At 41.2% G+C, this 20,066-nt stretch overlaps 1 protein-coding gene and 1 non-coding gene across 3 annotated transcripts in view; both read left to right on the top strand.

The window, feature by feature from the left end:
- Positions 1–20,066, top strand: part of SERINC5 (serine incorporator 5) — a 101,783-nt gene that overhangs the window by 65,905 nt on the left and 15,812 nt on the right. For both annotated transcript variants that reach the window (XM_043919936.1, XM_043919937.1), the window contains exons 3-8: positions 5,259–5,437; positions 5,901–5,983; positions 7,482–7,575; positions 14,545–14,756; positions 16,299–16,394; positions 18,901–19,027. In XM_043919936.1, the coding sequence (XP_043775871.1) occupies positions 5,259–5,437; positions 5,901–5,983; positions 7,482–7,575; positions 14,545–14,756; positions 16,299–16,394; positions 18,901–19,027 (791 nt within the window). The remainder of the gene's footprint in view (positions 1–5,258; positions 5,438–5,900; positions 5,984–7,481; positions 7,576–14,544; positions 14,757–16,298; positions 16,395–18,900; positions 19,028–20,066) is intronic.
- Positions 16,518–16,624, top strand: LOC122705927. The gene has a single exon (XR_006344198.1). It is a non-coding gene; the product is annotated as a U6 spliceosomal RNA (small nuclear RNA).

Consider the following 20,066-nt stretch of genomic DNA (forward strand, 5'->3'; position numbering starts at 1 on the left):
AATTTACAGAGAAATGACCCTTGATTGCTAGAAGCTGTCGAAGGGAGGATGGAAGCTGATTTTAGCCTTCCCTGTTTTGCAACTGCTGTCCATGGGTGGGTAACATACATGGGTGGGTCCACTGTCATGGACACTGGAATTTTTCCACAGAGAAAACTAAACTGTCTTAAAAAGTTTACAAATAATTGGAATGTCAGAAAGGGGAGAGAGTCTTGGTTCTGAAGTTTATTTCAAGTAAGATACTAAACAGAACCTGTAGATCTAGTTCTTCTAGGTTTTGTGATATCACTCCTGCTCAGCTCTCCCAAAGCTTTCCTTGCAGCTTGGTTTCATTCAATGTCCTAAAAATTTGATATAATGGAAGGTAAGACTCATTAGCTTTGCTAATGTGCCGTTTACTCATCTCTCTAAAATAATGTTATGGGGACATGATGCTCCTTTTCCTCTTCATTTCTGTAAGAACCACTCCCAAATTCTATTCTTTATTTCTAAGTTTGCATCATGTGGGTCCCTGGCCAACTAGCCCTATAGGCCTTTCTAACCCTGCCATTATTTCTTCACATTTATTTGCCTGAGACTGAAATTGTTTTAAGGGCATAGCCAGCATCTCCCCTCAGTAGACAAGCCATGGGGATTTTCTAGCTAACATCTGTAGCCTTAATACTTGTATTGATGTTTTGAAATGTCTTCCCTGATGTGGAAGTTCAGATATGTGTATTTTTTGAGTGGTGACTAGGTCTCTGAAAGGCACGTAGTGAGTCCTGTTTTTTAGAGCTCAGTTCTTGGACAGGCATACCTTGTTTGGTTGCGCTTTACCTTATTGCGTTTCACGGACGCTGCGTTATTTACAAGCTGAGGGTTTGCGGGAACCCTGCCTCGAGCAGGTGAATCAGCGTGCCACTTGCTGAACGGCATTTGCTCGCTCTGGGTCACACTTGGGTAATTCTCGCGATATTTCAAACTTTTTCATTACTGTTGTTACATGTTCAGTGATCTTTGATGTTATTGCCATGACTCACCAAAGGCTTAGATGATTGGTATTCTTTAGCAATAGAATATTTTTAAATCTTATATTATTAAATTTTTAAACACTGCTTTTAAAAAACAAAACACATAATGCTATTGCGCACTTGATAGACTGCAGTATAGTGTAAACTTAACTTTTATGTGCCCTGGGAAACCAAAAACTTCATGTGGCTTGCTTTACTGTGCTGTTTTCTTTGTTGCAGTGGTCTGGAACCGAACCCGCAGTATCTCTGAGGTATGCCTATATAGATGTGCCAGGGAAAGGTTCACCTTATTGAAAGTTGCCAGTACGGTTGTTCCTTGGTATCCTCTGGGGGTTGGTCCCAGGACCCTCTTGGATATCAAAATCCACCGATGAGCTCAAGTCCCTTATATAAAATGGACTTGCATATAACTTAGGCACATCCTCTTAAATACTTTAAATCATTGCTAGATTACTTAAAATGTCTAATACTATGTAAACAGTTCCAGATACATGGCAAATTCAACTTTTGTGTTTTGAAACTTTCTGGGGAAAAAAAAAATTTTTTTTTTTATTTCTTTGTGTGGTTAGTTAAATCCATAGGTGGAGAACTGGCAGTTACACGGAAGTTCAACTGTATCTTTCACTGTGAATCCTTTGGTAAAGTGAATAGCGTGTCTACTGAGTTCTAAGATGTTTATCTCCCCTCTTGTTTAAGTCAGAATGCATCAGCCAATCAGGGGTTCAGGTAATGTGCCTGACTCCCTCCCCATTATTGTAAAATAGATAATAACTTAGAATTAAGTATGTTTGCTTAATGGCTACCATGGATCAAGAACTGTGATGAGCCCTTTTTACAAGGATTCACTGATTTCATTCTCAGAGCAGCTTCATGAGGTGGAAGGCAGTATTATTTCATTGTACAGATAGGGAAACTGAGGCTCAGCTAGGGTGTGTAATTTTCCCAGGTTATTAGTGGAGTTAGGGCTGGAAGTCCACATGAGCTCTTCATTCTCACTGATACTTGTGACTTTGAGCTTGGTTGCTCAGTGGTTGGGAGGATACTCCTTGCCCTCGGGTCTGTACAGAACCAACTACAGGTGCAGTGTCCCTGGATGCCCAGAGTCAGACATAAGAGGCAACATCCTTCGCAGGCCCGCCCCCCCCATCCCACAGTGTGGAATCTGTGTGTGATCTATGTTTTCTTTTTCTAAAACTGGGATGGAGCTCAGAACAGCAAATATTTAATCAGAGCAAATTCCCGTTACTAAATCCCGCCAGCCTGTTCTACTCGGAGGTTCTTTACCTAAAAATATTCACCACATGCTGAAGGCTAGACGACTTGAGTCACCCACAGAGCATAAGGCAGGTCTTAGTGTTTAGAGCAGGGGGTTGTTTGCCTACTTTTGTTGTGGATGAGATATGCAATGCCGCATACTCACCCTTTGATGAGCCTAAGGGCCTCTGGCGGTAAGTAAGGGTTTGGGGGAGGGGAGTTTGCGGGGGATGACAGGGTAGGTGCTCAAGTCTGCTGGCAGGAGCATTCTTGAACTGATCTGAGGAGAAGAGAGAATTGGGTGTGGGTAGGGAGGTGGAGAAGAGCCTGCCTGGGAAAGATGGACTGGGCAGATTAAAGGAACGCTGACATGCATGTGTTATGGCAGGAGTGTGGAGGCGCTGTGCAAAAGGGATTAGCTTTGCTGACAGAGGAAACAGAGAAGGTGGGGGAAGAGTGGAATGGATATTATAGAGCAGTAAATCCCACATGAATAAAACAAATAAGGTGGAGGCATGGTGCCTCCTTATACAGATTTAAAGCAACATTACCTCCTTATTCCCAGTACCACTCATAGGGTGCAGCTTTTGTTTCCTGCTACAGGCTCTGAAACATTCACTTGTATGGGGTCCCCCATGACTTCAATAGATGAAGATTTTAACCATGTGAATTTGCTCACTCACTGTGAAATAGCTAAAAATTCAGACTCCTTCAGAAAGCCCTTGCTGAGGTCTCTCATGACCTGGTGGGGGCGCATCCTGTATCTTAATCACTGTTTTCAAGCCCTTTACATACCCCCCCTTCTCACTGGAATGCTCCAGGGTGCTTCCAACCCTGTATGTTAAAAACAAACTCCCAGAGCTCTTTTCAGTTCCTAGGGCTTCCCTAATGGCTTAGAGGGTAAAGCGTCCGCCTGCAATGTGGGAGACCCGGATTCAATCCCTGAGTCGGGAAGATCCCCTGGAGAAGGAAATGGCAACCCACTCCAGGACTCTTGCCTGGAAAATTCCATGGACAGAGGAGCCTGGGAGGCTGCAGTCCATGGGGTCACAAACAGTCAGACACGACTGAGCGACTTCACTTTCCTTTTTTCCTTTAACCCTATTCCCTCTCTACCCTAAATACTTTAAAAAGGCAGAAGAGAACCCTCCCCCATCTTTCAGTCCTGCCAACTATGACTTCTACCCATAGACTTTGTATTTTTTCTGCTACTAGTTTACCTTCTTCAACTGTTATCTGGACTGTTAATTCAGTGGCCTTCTAATCCTTCTGCCTCAAACTTGTCCCTTTTGTCACATGTTCTTCACTTTGCAGCCAAAGTCATTCCAGCTTAAATAGCTGTTTCCCCTTCCTTACAGTATGGGAGCCAGTCTTCTTGGCATGGCATATACCTGGCCCTTCCCACCAAGATCATGCCTTTTTTTGAGCTTTATCTCTTGCCAAGGAATACTTTTTTTGGTATAAGTATGCCCCCCATGCAATATTTAGTATAAGTATATCCCCAAGTATTGTTATATTAAAAACTAGTTGTTATTTATACAACATTTAAATTTAACTAGACAATCTGTGTTTTATCTGGCTTAATATTTTACCTGGCTTAGTCAAAAATAATAGTAATGTCTCTCTTTGTGGATTTATATCTTGCTGTGATCTAAAAACATTGGAGTTATAGGAACTTGCAGACCACAAAATGTTTGGTATTTCTTTATGAAATCTTTTATAGCTATGCATGAAAGTGAAACTATTATAACAGGATCTCAGTAGCAATGCATTTTTGCCTAAGACATTAATTTTTTTTAAAAAAATCATATTTAATAGTAATGATTGCAGATCTTTTCTGAGGGAGAGAATCCTCAGGAAGGAAGATGAACTTCAATTACATTTAGTCTTCCTTCCATTTATGGAAATCTTTTATTTTAAACTTATTGAATTTTTATTTTTTTGGCTGCACCAGGTGACTTTTGGGATCTTAGGTCTCAGATAGATATTTTAATAACCTCATTGTTACTGTTTCTTTAGGATCTTTTCTGTAGAAGAAATGAAATTATCATGCTTCAGTTTTACCTGTAGTGTTTTGTCCTATTTTCCCCTGGTTTTAGTTTTTGTTTTGTGAGTAAAGGCTATAATGTGATTTTTCAAATTATTTTCTGTTCTGAAGAGTGTTCAGCTTTGATGCTGGTAAGAAGCAAGTTTCTCTTTTTTTTTAACATTAAATCTTTTTTTTCTGACATTAATAGAAATATGCTGCTTGTTCTCATAATGTAAGTTTTTAATTATTCTGATAATGTCAGTGGGTTTTATATAAAACCTTCTAATTATACTGGACTAAACGATTGTTGACATTTATCAGATTAGGGCCCATAAATAAAGAACTCCAGTGGATCAAGTAAAAATCCTATTAACCACCAATTCATAGAACAATATATTAAATTTAAAGAAAGACGTGAACCTTACTAGTAATGAGGTCTATGGACATTGAAACAAGATAGTGGTTTTTAGCCCTTAAATGTGGTGCTCAGGCTGGGAATGTGAGCAGTCTCAAGTATTGCTACTGGGATATAAACGCAGCCTTTGAAAGAGTGATTTGACTTTATTGCTTGAAATTTTAAAATATAGCTACTACCTGACCCATTGATTTCATTTCTAGGTTAGGAGCTTATCCTATGTAAATAATGTCATATGTGCACTTAATCTCTATATTTACACATTTTAAGAAAAAATACCCGTGTATTATAAGTATAATTTTTAAAAATTCTGATGCTGGATTTCAGAATTCATTAGGGGTAAGTGAAGGCTGAGTGGTACATTATGAGCGCTATATCTCTAAAAAGGATTCAGAGAAAATTAAGGAAAAGGTCTTTGGAAGAGAGACATTCTTCTCAGTCTTAATTTCTCTCGGTAATTAATTTCACATTGAATTTTGACTTGCAGGCTGAAAGAACCGCACCAACTCTTTACGTAGTTTTAACAGAGACTTTTTCTCTTTTTCTTCAGATCCCTTATTTTGAAGATATCTGTAAAGGCATTAAAGCTGGTGACACCTGTGAGAAGCTGGTGGGGTATTCTGCAGTATACAGAGTCTGTTTTGGAATGGCCTGTTTCTTCTTCCTCTTCTGCCTCCTGACCTTGAACGTCAACAACAGTAAAAGCTGTAGAGCCTACATTCACAATGGGTGAGTCTTCGTGGGGATCATTTCTCCTTTCCCTGGACTCAGAGCAGCATTCCAGGGCATCTACTCGTCACACCCTCTGACAGCTTTCCTCTAGTTGAAATTGTTGACAGTGATTTGAGAAAATTACACTTTTCCCCACACAGTAGACTAAGAACTGAATTCCTGTTTGTAACACCTGATGCCATAATGAGAAACGCAGTGGAGATAAGAGCTTATTTTCTGTACCAAGACCTTCCCCCAGGTCATTTCCACCCTGCAACAAAATGGTTTTGCACAATCAGAGGCCAAACATTGAGTCTGTCTAATTATGGGAGGAGGCAGTCCCCAGTCACTTAATTTCTTCCCCTCCATTTGAAGTGAACAGAATCACGGATCGACACACGTACCTTCTAAGAGGGCTTTTGTCCTTCCTTGAATATCATTTGAATACATTTCCTCTGGTTTTGTTTTTTTTTCCCTCCAGCTTTTGGCTCTTTAAACTCCTGCTGTTGGGGGCCATGTGCTCAGGAGCCTTCTTCATTCCAGATCAGGAGACCTTTCTGAATGGTAGGAATGGAGGGTTGGGGGTATCTACTTATTGTGTTTTTACCCACTTTGTAAAATTGTTCCAAAGCATAGTCCAGGGTGCCTTTGATATTGTAGGTTACTAACTTTCTTGTAGCTTTAATAAAAAACCCTGCCTCACCTGCCCACACCTCATTCATCCTCTCTACTTCCTGTCTCCCCCTCAACAACCCCCCACCCAACCCCCACCTCCCCGGATGGGTGACTGAACCTATAGTTACTCTGCTGGCTGAAGAATTGAAGTTAAGGTTATTGGCCTGAAGGGAAAATGAGGCACTTGGAAAACTTGTTTGAAAACTAGTTTAGCAAGTCAGCAGCGTGACCAGGGAGACCCTGTTCTTTCTGCCCTGCCCGCAAACCCAGGGTTTGTTAGCAGTTTTAAATCTGCTGTAGCGATAGTGGGCTAAGAAAGGCTGTGTCTAAGATATAGCTGCGTCTAAGACAGTGGGGTCCTCTAGGCTATGTCTAAACCTGACTGGTGTGAAACTGTGTAACACTGACCGCTATTCAGTCAATTATATTCAATTCAGTTGTATGTCCTTACTGACGGAATCTACCAGAAATACTTAATATGAAGCATTCAATCATAAGTGAAACAAGGGGGTCCTTCTTTATTTGAGCTAGGGAGGGGAAAAATAAAGCCTGCATTTCAGAGGTTCAAAGAACTGTTCAAACCCAGTGGATTCACTTTCCTAATTAAGATAGTGAAAGTATTCACATTGTGAATGAGGAATAGCCATAGGTCCTCAAATAGCCACATGCCAGGTCCAGCGAGTTTCTTAGAGTCACACCGCTTTTATGCATTCCTTAAGGAAGTTGTATCCAAGTTGTCTTTTTACCTAAAATACTGGTAACTAGTTTTCTAGTCCCCACAGAGGTCCTTGTATATATTAGAATAATATACTTAGAATGGATGGGACCTAGCAGTTAGTCCACTAGCTCAGCTCAGTTGTTTTATAGATAACCAGAGATGTGAGGTGCTCATACAAGGTTCGAGCTGCTTTGTGGCTGAGCTGGAAGTAGAACCCTAGTTTGAACCTCATTTCTTCACTGAACCTTGATGGGTCTCTCCCCAGTAAAATTCAAATCCTTGCTTTTTCTGGCAATATGTGATTTTACTTTTAAATGGGGGGGGGGGGTGTTGTTGTTGCTTTTATGAATTAACTGCACCTGTTAGGGTATCTGGCATTTATTTATAGCATGGAGGTGAAGCTAGGATGCTGTGGTGCCAGGCTGCCTGTGCTCACATCCCAGCCACATCCTTTACGGGCTGCAGGGCCTGGTCAGCTTATGTAGACTCTGTTTTTCTCATCTGTAAAGTGGGTATAATAGTAGTACCCATCTTGTACAATTGTATGGGAATTCAGTGTGTTAGCAGTACAGGGAGTCTGAGGTAAGAATTAACCATAGTTATTACTTTTTTGAGTTAGACACTTGGGACCGTCATCTCATCTGCTTTCAAAATGGTCTTCTTTTGCAGCCTGGCGCTATGTGGGAGCTGTTGGAGGCTTCCTCTTCATAGTCATCCAGCTCCTCTTGCTTGTGGAGTTTGCACATAAATGGAACAAGAACTGGTATGTGCCTTTGCGGAAAGCTTCCACGGGAACTCACTCTCTGGCTCGGAGAAAGTGCCCAGTGTCGACAGAGGCCCTCCCCTGAGTGGGATTGCCAGGGCTTAGCAGCCTGCTTACACCAAAACTGATTTTTGCAGGTTCTCTCCCTTCCCTCTGCTTTTTGAGCCTCTTGCTTTACTCCTCTCCCATACTGATTTTCTCTCATTCCTACCTTTCTTTTTCCCACGTCAGTTCTTTTTACTTTTTTCTCCCTTTTCCCCCACACCCTCTCGTTTGGACTCTGAGACTTAGCCACGGGCAACCCCCCTGCTGACGCCTCACAGCCCAGCTCTGCGCTGTGTCACTGGCTAAAAACGTTGAGCGAGCTTTATCTTAGGTCCCCATCCTTGGCAGATTAAAAAGAAAAAAGTAGTTTGGAGTGGAAAGTTCACTTTCAGCAGAGACTATTTGATGGACTAGTTCTTTCCTCTTTAAAAATAATTTTGTTGCTTCTCAACTGCCTAAGAGAGGAAGGGCCCCTTCATAGGATTTTTTGTTGTGCTCACTTAGAAAGCCATCCTGACTTTTAAAAATTAGACTCTAAGTGCCTTAAAAATAGGATTCACGTCCCAAGATGTGTGGCAAATGCCAAACTATTAGCGGCTCGTTTTAATCCTTGCTGAGCTACATTGAGGAAATGACTAGACAAGGGTCCGGCTTCTTCAGTGCTAAGGCCAAGTCGACTTTGTTACTCAGGGCAGAGTTCTGTCTGATTTAACTGTTCTGTCTGACTTTATAAAGTATGAGTGAAAATAACTGCCTGCTGTATCTAGTAAGGCTCTTGTTATTTTGTAGATTTTGTAGGCATCATGTTATTTTATACTGTTTTGGGGTAGGGGAAATCTGAAAGTTCTATATGCATGTGAATTTATTTTTTAAATTTTGGATAACATAAAATATACTGTCCACATTGTCTCAAAACACTTTTCATTCTGATTATATTCTGCAGCTTGGTAGTTGTTCTGTTTGGGTTTTGTTTTGTTTTCTGAAGATCAAATCATGAGATGCATGAATGAAAAGATACTGTTAGTCATTTTATTATTTGGTAAATACTAGAGTATGCACCCAAATGCCAATGTTAAAAATGTTTACAGCACATCAGATCATCTTCCAAGTAGCACTACGGTCGTATTTTGGTATTTTCCAAGTCTTAATCACTATGAAAATGCAGATTTCTAGGTCTGAATTGTGCTCATATATGAATTTTTTTTTCAGTGTATTCATTTTTGGTTGTGCTGGGTCTTCCCTGCTGCTCAGGCTTTTCTCTGGTTGCGGTGAGCAGGGGCTGCTCTTCATTGTGGTGCCCGGGCTTCTCTTGTTGTGGAGCTCAGGCTCTAGGGAGCACGGGCTCAGCAGTGTGGTGCATGGGCTTTAGCTGTTCTGCGGCAGGTGGCATCTTCCCAGACCAGGGATTGAACCCGTGTCCCCTGCTCTGGCAGATTCTTATCCACTGTACCACCAGGGAAGTCCAAAATACAAGTTTATTATTGCATGCTGTCCTACATTTTGAGTCATCCCGGAAACCTAGTATGTTTGTGGTTTCTACTAGATCTTGTTTTGAGGCTGCAAAGTTTTCCTGAAGGTAAGTCTAACGGGTGACTATAGTTTCATGTGACCCTGTTTTCTCAGCTGTACAGAAGAAATGTGCACAGTAAGTTAGAAATGCATTTTAATTGATGAAATATCACACACTTTCCATTGATTCTTAATGTACTTTCACTCTGAATTTTTTATAAGACAAAATGTAATATGTCACCCCCAATTTTTTCTAAGATTTTCACAAATTTCAAGTTAGGAACTTGGTAGTAAAATATTAATATCTTTGATTCTGAGGGCCAGATTTGCCCATTAAATAGTATCTTCTCTTAAGAATGCTTGTGCTGCTTTATTCAGACTTTTAATGTTTTGATTGATTCTGAAGCCATTTTCTAGGACTGATTATCGATGCCAAGTTTTAACAGGCATTTTGGAAGAGTTTGATCACTTTAAAAACTTTCCAGAAGCCACCTAATAGGAATGGCTTAAGAGCTTTGCAGCAACTGATGTTGCTGTTGTACTGTCTGTGGGGCCAGTATCCCAACAAAATCCCTTTTGTCCACATGCTCGTGGTTTCTTGATCTGCCTAAAATTAAGATTAAGCTAGGAAATGTACAAATATTGTTATTTTTATGTAAATTCATTTAATTTAGGGTTGTTTTTTTTTAATGGAGATTCTTGCTTTCAAGGTTAGTCTAGAAAATATAATACTTGTATCTCTCTTCATGGATGGAACAACCAAAGTTTTTCTTCCCTTTTCTTTTTTCTCCTTTTGTAAAGATCTTGGGAAAGGGATAATCTCAAAGGCGGTAGAAGAGAAAAGGCCATGGGCCTGGATGCCAGGCAGCAGATTTTAATGTCCCTGACTATCTGGCTGTTTTACTTGAGGCACGTGTGCGTGCTCAGTTGCTCAGTTGTGGCTGACTGTTTGTGATCACGTGGACTGTAGCCCACCAGGCTCCTCTGTCCATGGGATTCTCCAGGCAAGAATACTGGAGTGGGTTGCCATTCCCTTTTCCAGGGGAGCTTCCTGACCCAGGGATTGAACCTGGGTCTCCTGCATTGCAGGCGGATTCTTTACCATCTTTGAATCTTAAGGCATATGACTTGACTAGTCTGACGTCAGTTTTTATACCTGTAAAGTGATATGTTTTGTTCTTTTGTTAAAAGATAAGCTAGGGCATTTAAAAATGTTTGTGTGAAAATTGATTCAAATTTAGCACTCTCCAATCTAGCAAGTAGAAAGGAGCTCTGAGGAGCTATACAAAATAAAAGGACTTTTATAGGCAAAAGGGAGCAGAGACAAGGAAGTTACATTAAGCAGAAAAGCAGTTTAGTTATTATGAGGTAACTTTCCTATAGGGGATGGCAGGTCCTACCAGTCAGACTACCTAACTAGTTAACTAGACTGTCTAATTAGTGCTGAATAGGAGATTTCTGATTGGCTGGTTTAAGATTCTGTTTCTGGGAGAGCTGATACTCTGTGGCGTTGGTTTGGCGACATGGGGCTTAGCATTAGTGACTTCATTTTAAGTCTTTCATCTTGTTTTTAACACTTTCTAGGCCAATTTTTGTGGTTTGAAGTGTCAGTTCTATATCAAAACTGAAATCACAAAAAACAGATGGTACAGTCAGGTGTTTCTAATGAAGACCCATTTTCTAGACTTTCTAGATTTAAAAATTCACGTTGCTGTTGGCTTTTGTTTTCCCCTAGCGCTCATCCCACGTCTGAGCCCAGCCACCTCTTCTAACCTGATAACCTTCTTGCTTCTGTATCGATGCACTTCATCCTACCACTTGGTCCTTTTCTAATCTTCATCTAAGTGCTTGCATTGACCATTGATTCAAAATTTTTGGAGTGCTAACTCTGTGCCAGGCACCAAGAGTATAGTCATGGCATTATTTGGTGTGTCTACAGAAGTTGTCTCGGGAGCACCAGCAGAGGCTGGAGCAACAGGTAGCAACCACTCAGTCATCATTGCTGCATCAAGTTGTCCTCTGACAGTTGGCAGTCCTGGCATCGATATTCTTTAAGCACCTATTGCTTGCCAGGCACTTGACAGTAGGCAGTGAATGCAACAATGCCCTGCTCTGTGGAGTGTATATTCTCCTGGAGAGGAGACGGGGTAGCTAATAAGTCTAATCAAGCAAATAAGTAATAGGTTCAATGGTGGAGAGCGTGCTGTGGGTGTGAGAGTTGGGGCGAGCAGGGCCGGGAAAGGGTTTCATTGTAAGGTATGAGGGAGACGAAGGAAGTTGGGAAGAGCCTGAGGCAGGGCTGCGCTGGCTTGTCTAAGGAGCGAGGAGACATCCACTGTGGCTGGACCCCAGTGGCGTGAGGGGAAGGTGCAAGAGATAAAGTCATTCATCAGAGATGGCCCTGTACCAGATCATGAAAGGTTTCTGGGGTCATCATGGCAGATGGCCGGGCACTAGAGGGACAGAATCTAATGCACATTGTAAGTTAAGAAAAGATGAGAGGAGGTCATAGGTGGAAGTAAGGAGACTAGTGGGAGGTGATCCAGGGGAGGGATGACATAGCTTGGTGCTAGATGGTAGCAGCAGTCAGATGCTGATAGAGTCTGAAGTGGGAACCAAGGGAGTTTGCTGCTGGAGTTGGCATGATGTTGGGGAGAGGGGAGGAGCAGGGAGTGAAAGACAGTGGTCAAGAGCAACTGCAGTTCTTTATCTACCTCCACCCCCAATGGAATTGCCATATTCTGAGGCTGGGAAGATCATACGAGAGCAGGTTTGGGGATGGAGGTTTGAATACTGGAAAGTTAACCTGGACCTCCTAAGATCCACAAGCCAGTTAGACCTCCAAGTGGAGACATTAACAGGGATAATAAGAGCCTGGAGTAGAGGGGAGAGGTTAGGGTTGAAGATTTAACCTTGGGGATCCAAGCAAAATTAACTGTTAAGAAAGTCCTTCTTACACTAATAAAATAGCCCAAAAGACTGGTGAGGACACAGTTGGATACCCCCACTTACACACTGGTCAGCAATGTTCACCTTTTTCTTCATAATCCATTTTCTCTCCCTGTCAACAGGTAGCATTTGACTCTTTCCTTTCTCTAAGTCTCACTGTATCTTCATGTGATTTGTGTGCCTTCTCTATTACAATAACTCCACAGTCATCAGACTGCCTGGCTTGGTTTCAGGAGTTTGATGGTCATTATCATTTTGGCCTTTCCTCTTTGTTTCCTTTGTCTCTGGGCACAGTAACTTCTCCATCATTCAAGCATTTCAGCTGGGCTTCTTGAACACTTCCCAACTCTGTGAAGACATGAAGCAAGTTGCCTGCTCTCGAAGTTTTGTGAGATGTGGTTACAAAGGGCAGTTGACCCCTAAGGCAGATGAGGTGATTCGGACCACCCCGTGCTGTAGTTCTGCCCTCTCCTTTTAGCATCACTAAGCACTCTTCTTTGTTCTGAACAATCTCTCTAGGTTGTTAAGCCACCACATACTTCTCCTATTCCTTTATAATGTTTATATAAAATAATATAATCTTTACACTAGTCTCCTCTTCTAGATTCTTTATTATAAATCCCATTAAAATTTTTCCTTTTTTTTCTGCTAATTTTATTCTTCACTTTTTTTTTAGAGGAGGTGGCTGTGCTCCAAGGCAATGGGATCTTAGTTCCTCAACCAGGAATCAAACCGAGGACCCTGGCAGTGAGAGTGCTGAGACCTAACCATTATACCACCAGGGAATTCCTGCCTTCACTTTTCTTTAATGTCAAGCTCTTCCTTAATCATATCTGGCATTGTTTGGGAGAAGCAGTACTGGTACAGAGTCTTCTTTTCAGTGCAAGGACAAAAGAGATGAGGTCATCCAGTCTTTCTCTGGGTGGAGTTCAATTACTTCTCTCTCCCTAAAGAGAAGATGGGCATCAGCAGGAGCTGCTGGCAGCACTTGGAGAAAGAGACTGGCACCTCCGGACTCTGTATTTCTGGGAAAACTCGGAGAGAACTCCAGCACACAGCCCACTTTATAATACTGCCAGAACTTGTCCTGGGATAGTTGACATCCAGAATGGGGAAGCTAAAGTCGGTGAATATTCATTTTAGTTACTGAATACACTTGAGTCAAAGACTGGAGTTTTTCAGGGTTAAGAAAAAAATTCTATGCTTGAGCCAAGAATTTTTTGCATGTTCAGCTGTACCTTCTAGTTTTTAGTTGGTAAAACGATTGTTTGCTGTTGTTCATACACTAAGTCATGTCCGACTCTTTGCGACCCCGTAGACTGCAGCACCCTAGGCTCCTGTGTCCTTCACTATCTCCTGAAGTTTGCTCACATTCATGTGCATTGAGCTGATGATTCTGTCTAACCATCTCATCCTCTGCTGCCCCTTTCTCCTGCCCTCAGTCTTTCCCAGCATCACGGTCTTTTCCAATGAGTAGGCCCTTTGAATCACATGGCCAAGGTGTTGGAGTTTCAGCTTCAGTCCTTCCAATGACTATTCAGGGTTGATTGCCTTCAGAATTCACTGGTTTGATTTCCTTGTGGTCCAAAGGACTCTCAAGAGTCTTCCCTAGCACCATAATTTACAAGCATCAATTCTTCAGCACTCAGCCTTCTTTATGGTCTAACTCTCACATCCATACATGACTACTGGAAAAACCATAGCTTTGACTAGATGCACCTTTGTTGGCACATAAATGCCTCTGCTTTTGCATATGCTGTCTAGGTTTGTCATTGCTTTCCTTCCAAGGAGCAAGCATCTTTTAACTTCATGGCTGCAGTCGCCATCCACAGTGATTTTGGAGCCCAAGAAGATAAAATCTCTCACTGCTTCCACTTTTTCCCCTTCCATTTGCCGTGAAATGATGGCACAGGATACCATGGTCTTAGTTTCTTGAATGTTGAGTTTCAGGCCAGCTTTTCCACTCTCTCCTGATGAAGAGCCTATTTAGTTCCTCTTTGTTTTCTGCCATTAGAGTGGTATCATCTGTGTATTTGAGGTTGTTGATAATTCTCCTGGCAGTCTTGATTCCAGCTTGTGATTCATCCAGCCTGGCCTTTCTCATGATGTACCCTACATAGAAGTTAAACAAGCAGGGTAACAATATACAGCCTTCTCATACTCCTTTCCCAATTTGGAACCAGTCTGTTGTTCCATGTCCAATCTGACTGTTGCTTCTTGACCTGCATACAGGTTTCTCAGGAGGCAGGTCAGGTGGTCTGGTATTCCCATCTCTTAAGAATTTACCACAGTTTGTTGTGATCCACAAAAACTAATAAAGTAATAGGTCTTCTGAATATCTCCTTACGATGGTCTGGGACCTGACAGCATTAGCTAATAATGCTTGAAGGGTGGTAGATATTGTTGGAGAATCGACTGACCTGTCTTCCCCCCACCCCTTCCTCTTCTCTACTTCTGGAGAAACAGGACTGCAGGCACAGCTACCAACAAGCTGTGGTACGCCTCTCTGTCCCTGGTGACACTCGTCGCGTACTCCATCACCACGGGAGGTTTGATTTGGATGGCAGTGTTTTATACCCAGAAAGATGGCTGCTTGGAAAATAAAATTCTCCTGGGAGTAAATGGAGGCCTGTGTCTACTTATGTCAGTGGTATCCATCTCACCTTCTGTCCGAGATCGTAAGCAGTTTTTTTTCCTTCCATACTTCCTTGTTCATATTATAAATGTCTTTGACCCTAATTTTGGAAATTATGGTCAGTTCTTATTTTACCACAGGTGGGTCAGCATAGGAAAGGTGGGATTCCAGTGTCCTCTTCGTTCCCTGCACTGGGCTGAAGGTGATAGTCAATCATGCCTCTGTCAAAGATTTGAGTATAATGAAGTCAATAAATAAGAAGATAGATGTTACTATTGTTAAATAATGTACTACAAGGAGCGTTTCAATGGAAAATGCCTTTAGTGGATATTTAACTCTTCCCTATAATCTTTTTGTAAAATTTGAATGAATGAGAAGGCTCCCGAAGGAGCTGTTTTGGGGCTTATCTTTGACTTAAGACCCCTGTGGACCACAAATCAAGTACAGCATGGTCCCAGAATCAGGAAACAGGAAATCCAATCCTGGCTCAGCCATCCGCTGGCCCCAGGAGCTGGCCTTTCTCAGATCCAAGTCCTTCCTCAGCAAAGCCGATAGAAACCTGTGAGCCTGATCTTGCTCATGGTTGTTTCGAAGCCAAAAGAAAGAAATGACTGAAGTTCATTATTGAAATTGAGATTGTTATTATTACTCACCCAGTTCCTTTATCAGTTAAGAATTTCCTAAAACATTATTAGTATTCAGATAAAAATATTCTTTGGGTTAAATTATACCCTTTGAAATAGTTATAATTTGGTTTAGTGCCATTAATTGTTAAAGGTAAGTCTCATCCCCATGCCAAAGAGCACCATTGAAAAGGGCCTATTTTTTACCTTTATTGGTCCTTATAATTTGATAAGTAAAATTCTGGACATAAATTTAATCAGAGGGAAGACTGGGTAAAACTAAATCTTTTTATGTCTGTGGATGGTTGAAAATTTCACCAAAAAAAACGATGAATCCCTTTTATCGCATCTTGGTTACTCTTAGCCATCTGAACAGTTTAATTTAAATATTGTAACATAAAAGGCCTTTTCCCAATAAATGCTGAGTCCCATAGCCTCATTCTTTGGCTTGGACCAATTCTAGTATTCCCAAAGGTTTTCTGTCCATTGACAAATAAGAACTCTTCCCTACGGGCATGGATTCTGAGTATCTGATGACTTTGTGAGTCTGGAATCCAAGTCCTCCCTATAAAATCCATCATTTACCCCCCTAAGCTATGTGATGTCACAAATTAACAGTGGTAAATTTTTTCTGGAGACCTTGTGATTTAAGAACTGATGTTATGAACCTCAGGGAAACCAGGCAGTATGTTTCAGTACAGCTGTAGTTATTATCAAAATAAGGTGCTGGGCGAGAACTCGGCAGAACTTGGCATCTCTGAAACAGCATTTAGGTTCAGTGTGTGACCCCCTACCCCCCAAATATTTTAGTGTTATATGAGAAGTACGTTACGTACCTCTTCTTACCTTCAAGTGTGGGGCTCCAAGTTTGAGGGATATTGTTTGGGGCAGACCTTTTTTTGGTGGGGGTGCATATGCTTTCTCACCACTGATTTATAACACGGTCCCTTGTCGTTCTCCAGGACAGCCGCACTCTGGGATATTGCAGTCGGGTCTCATCAGCTGCTATGTCACATACCTCACGTTCTCAGCCCTCTCCAGCAAACCTGCAGAAGTAGGTAAGCTGGCCTTGTAGGGAGACTGAGCTTGCAGGGTGAATATTGTCATTTGTGGGGTGAGGACTGTGTCTCCTCGAACTATCGTTTAAGTGTCAGAGATTCAATACATCAAAGTAGAGAGGTGTGCTCGCTTCGGCAGCACATATACTAAAATTGGAACGATACAGAGAAGATTAGCATGGCCCCTGCGCAAGGATGACACGCAAATTCGTGAAGCGTTCCATATTTTAAAAAAAAAAAAAAGTAGAGAGGTGATCTAGACTTCTTCACTAAATAGTGTCCTCAGCATGGGACATGAACCTGGACCTTCCTTCTCCTGAGTCTCCCTGCTCTGCAGGAAAGACATGAACTCAGAGGGGCTAATGAGTTTGCTTGTAAGCCTAATCTGCATTTTCCTGCTCAGAAATAGTCAAATAATCAAGAAATTGTCAGAAATATTCATGATATTTCTTTTTGCTCTTTTTATTATTGTTATTGTTTTTTAGATGGTTATTAATTTACTTCAGTGATCATTTCTCTGACTCTGACAGAGAAAGAATGTGGGGCAGTGGTTCTGCCACTTCAGTAACTTATATAAAGTGACTTACTTTTCTCTTCCTAGACATCTCACCTTTAAAATAAGAATTTTAATTATTATTTTAAGAACATAATTAAGATTCCTCTTTTACAGGGTGGTTTTTAAAGACTTCAGTTGAGTACGTGTGTATATGTATACGTAGTTTCTGGCATGTCAGAGGTGCTATGTAAAGGTTACCTATTATTTTTGTAGAGTAATTGCAGTGGACATTTGAGAACTATCAAACACCATTATAGGTTGTTACTGGATGAGCCCTTGAACTTTCCCAGTAAAGGGCCATATTTTCTTATTTTGATCTCCAAACTCCTTATATTTCATCATTTTTTTCACTTTTGTGATATATAGATGTATATATACATGTATACTCATATATACATAATATATATATGTGTGTGTATGTTTGGGCATATTTTATATAAATCAAGTTAAATACATATACTCTTTTTTCTAGAGTAGAAAATTGATGTTTTCCTTTTTTAAATTTAGAAAGTAAATGCAAAGATGTTTTTGAAAGTTTTAGCATATACGTGTAGTATGTAGGATCTTGCCTTTATAGCTATTTATAGTACAGTGTGAATATAACTGTAGGTTTTTGTTAAGTATAGTCTATCCTGGGTGTAGTTTTTTTAGAAAAAAAGCTCTATAAATTTGACTTCAAGTTTATTTAAATCTAGCCTATTTAAAACTTTTATGAGTATTTTGACTATTTACATATTAATCTCTGGCTTTAACATAATGGGGTTTTTTGGTTACAGTGTTTTTCTTCTCAATGGCCGGTGTCACTTAAATACAGAATAAAACTTTATTTTTAATTTTGGGTGGTAGTATTTAAATAGCAAAGTTCATATTTTGGTCAGGTTTGTAAAGAAAATTTTCATTGGCCTAAGAATAAAGATTCCTTAAGCCACAGCACACAGTTAAGTTTACAGTTTCAAGTGGGAGTACAAGTAATAATTTTAGTGCAACTTCAAGCCCTTAGAATGTGCATGTTTGTAAAATGGTTTGTAGTCTGTTATTTTATATTTATGTTCCTCATTTTTGGGCAGAGCAAATAGAGCCAGCTTGGGTGTTCAGAATTGAAGACTCTGTTAGATAAAAAGTAAACAACTAACAATGGTAATATGATAGGAATCTTTGTTATATAGCCTCTACAATTTTATAAGATTCTAGCCACTTGAGAAGTTTCCCAGGTAACAGCCTAAAAGATGTCATGACCGTCCTATTACTGACAATAGAATGACCTCTTATCTGGGTGGAGGCTGTTGGCCAGACAGCAGTTCCTGCGAGTTCCTGTTTGGTTGTTGGTTAGTCTCAACATGCCTCCATGTCTGTCCAAGGAGGCTAGACATGGAGGATGCTCTCAGTTACCTGTATGCTACCTGCTGCCCAGTCAGCCAATTTATTGTTATCATTTGGTCCCTAAGTTGTATCTGACCCTTTTGTGACCCCATGGACTATAGCCCACCAGGCTCCTCTGCCCATGGAATTCTCCAGGCAAGAATACTGGAGTGGGTAGCCATTTCCTTCTCCAGGGGATCTTCCCAACCCAGGGATCGAACCTGTGTCTCCTGCATTGGCAGGCAGATTCTTTACCATTGAGCCATGAGGGAAGACCCATGAGCCAATACTTTTGACTCTTGCTCCAGAAGTACTGAAAAAGAACATGACTCTTAGAAATCCCTAGTATGAAGACCCCTTTAGCACTAAGCTGACACCCAAGGGTCTTATTCAGAGAGGCTGCCTAGGTGGAAGAGGGTGCTTTACAGAGCAGCGATCTAGTCTGAGTTGAGTTGGATGGTAGAGGAAACCTTTCCAGCACTGAGAGTTCACTGTCCTATACTGCATGAGTTTTCCCAGAGTGAATGCATCCCTGAGTTACAGAGGGCTTTTCTAATATGGCAATGATTCCTTTCTTCTTTTGTTCACAAGTCCTAGACGAACACGGGAAGAACGTCACCATCTGTGTGCCTAACTTTGGCCAGGACCTATACAGGGACAAGACCTTGGTTGCTGGTCTGGGCACTGCCATCTTGTGTGTGTGCATATTGTATTCATGGTAAGTTTTAGAAGTTACCTGGGGCCGTCTTTGCGGGCTTTAAAAGTACAAGAGGAGAATTTACGTACGTTTTAGCAGTATGAGGCAGTCAAACAAACACCATCTGAGGAAGAGGGGAAATGAAGCCTGAAGTAAGAAGGTGGTATTACAGCATGAAATTTAGCTGGACTTCATTTTACATAGCTTGTACTTCTTTGGGGTAAATAAAATAAATATATATGGTATGTTGCGATCCTTTAAAAGATGGCTGAGTATTACTTGCTAAAGCCCTTTTGGAGAGTAAGGGAGCACAAAGTGAGGAAGAGACGGTATGTGCCAGAATGTTTTGGCAACATTCTACTCCAACAGAAAAAACGTTTGTTCTCTTGTTGATGGAAAGAGTACAAAGTACTCCATACACAGACATTTTGTGCTTGGTCCAGGAAAGACAGGAAACATTTCTTTTATGCTAAAACTCACATTGCTTTTAAGGAGCAAAGTCATTCCTCCAAAAGTAGGTGTGATACATAAGCAGTGTTTTAGGTGCTTGGGGTGGGGTTTGTTATTTTAAAATCTGTATAAAAAAAAATCAGAGGGAGAAGAGTAAAGGATAGGAATCATAAGTTTCTTATTCCATTTACATGTTTCACTGATGATCACGCTTCCCCTTGACAGTCACGCTTTCATGTTTAGGTTTTACTCCTGTGTTTTACATTTCAGTATATTTCAGTATCTAAAAATTTCAACCCGTCACAGGCACGTTATAGTGATCCTTTGGCCAAAACTGGACTACCCTTGGTGGCTTGTATAAGTAGAATGTGTCTCTGTGCACGCTGGCATTTTCTCTCACAGCTTCTCACACCCCTTCATGCTGTAGAGAGGGACCAACAGACATGGACCTGGACGGCAGACATAGGCAGGAGAACTGAGTGTTATGAAGCATGTGTTCACAGTCGTGCATCAAGCGTGCAAAGGCATGCAGTGTCGACTCTCAGCCTGTCTGTGACGCAGCGGCAGCCTCGCCACACGACGCGACTGTGTGGCGAACACTTTCTGGCCT

Source organism: Cervus elaphus, chromosome 12, assembly GCF_910594005.1.
Source record: "Cervus elaphus chromosome 12, mCerEla1.1, whole genome shotgun sequence".
Taxonomy (NCBI): domain Eukaryota; kingdom Metazoa; phylum Chordata; class Mammalia; order Artiodactyla; family Cervidae; genus Cervus; species Cervus elaphus.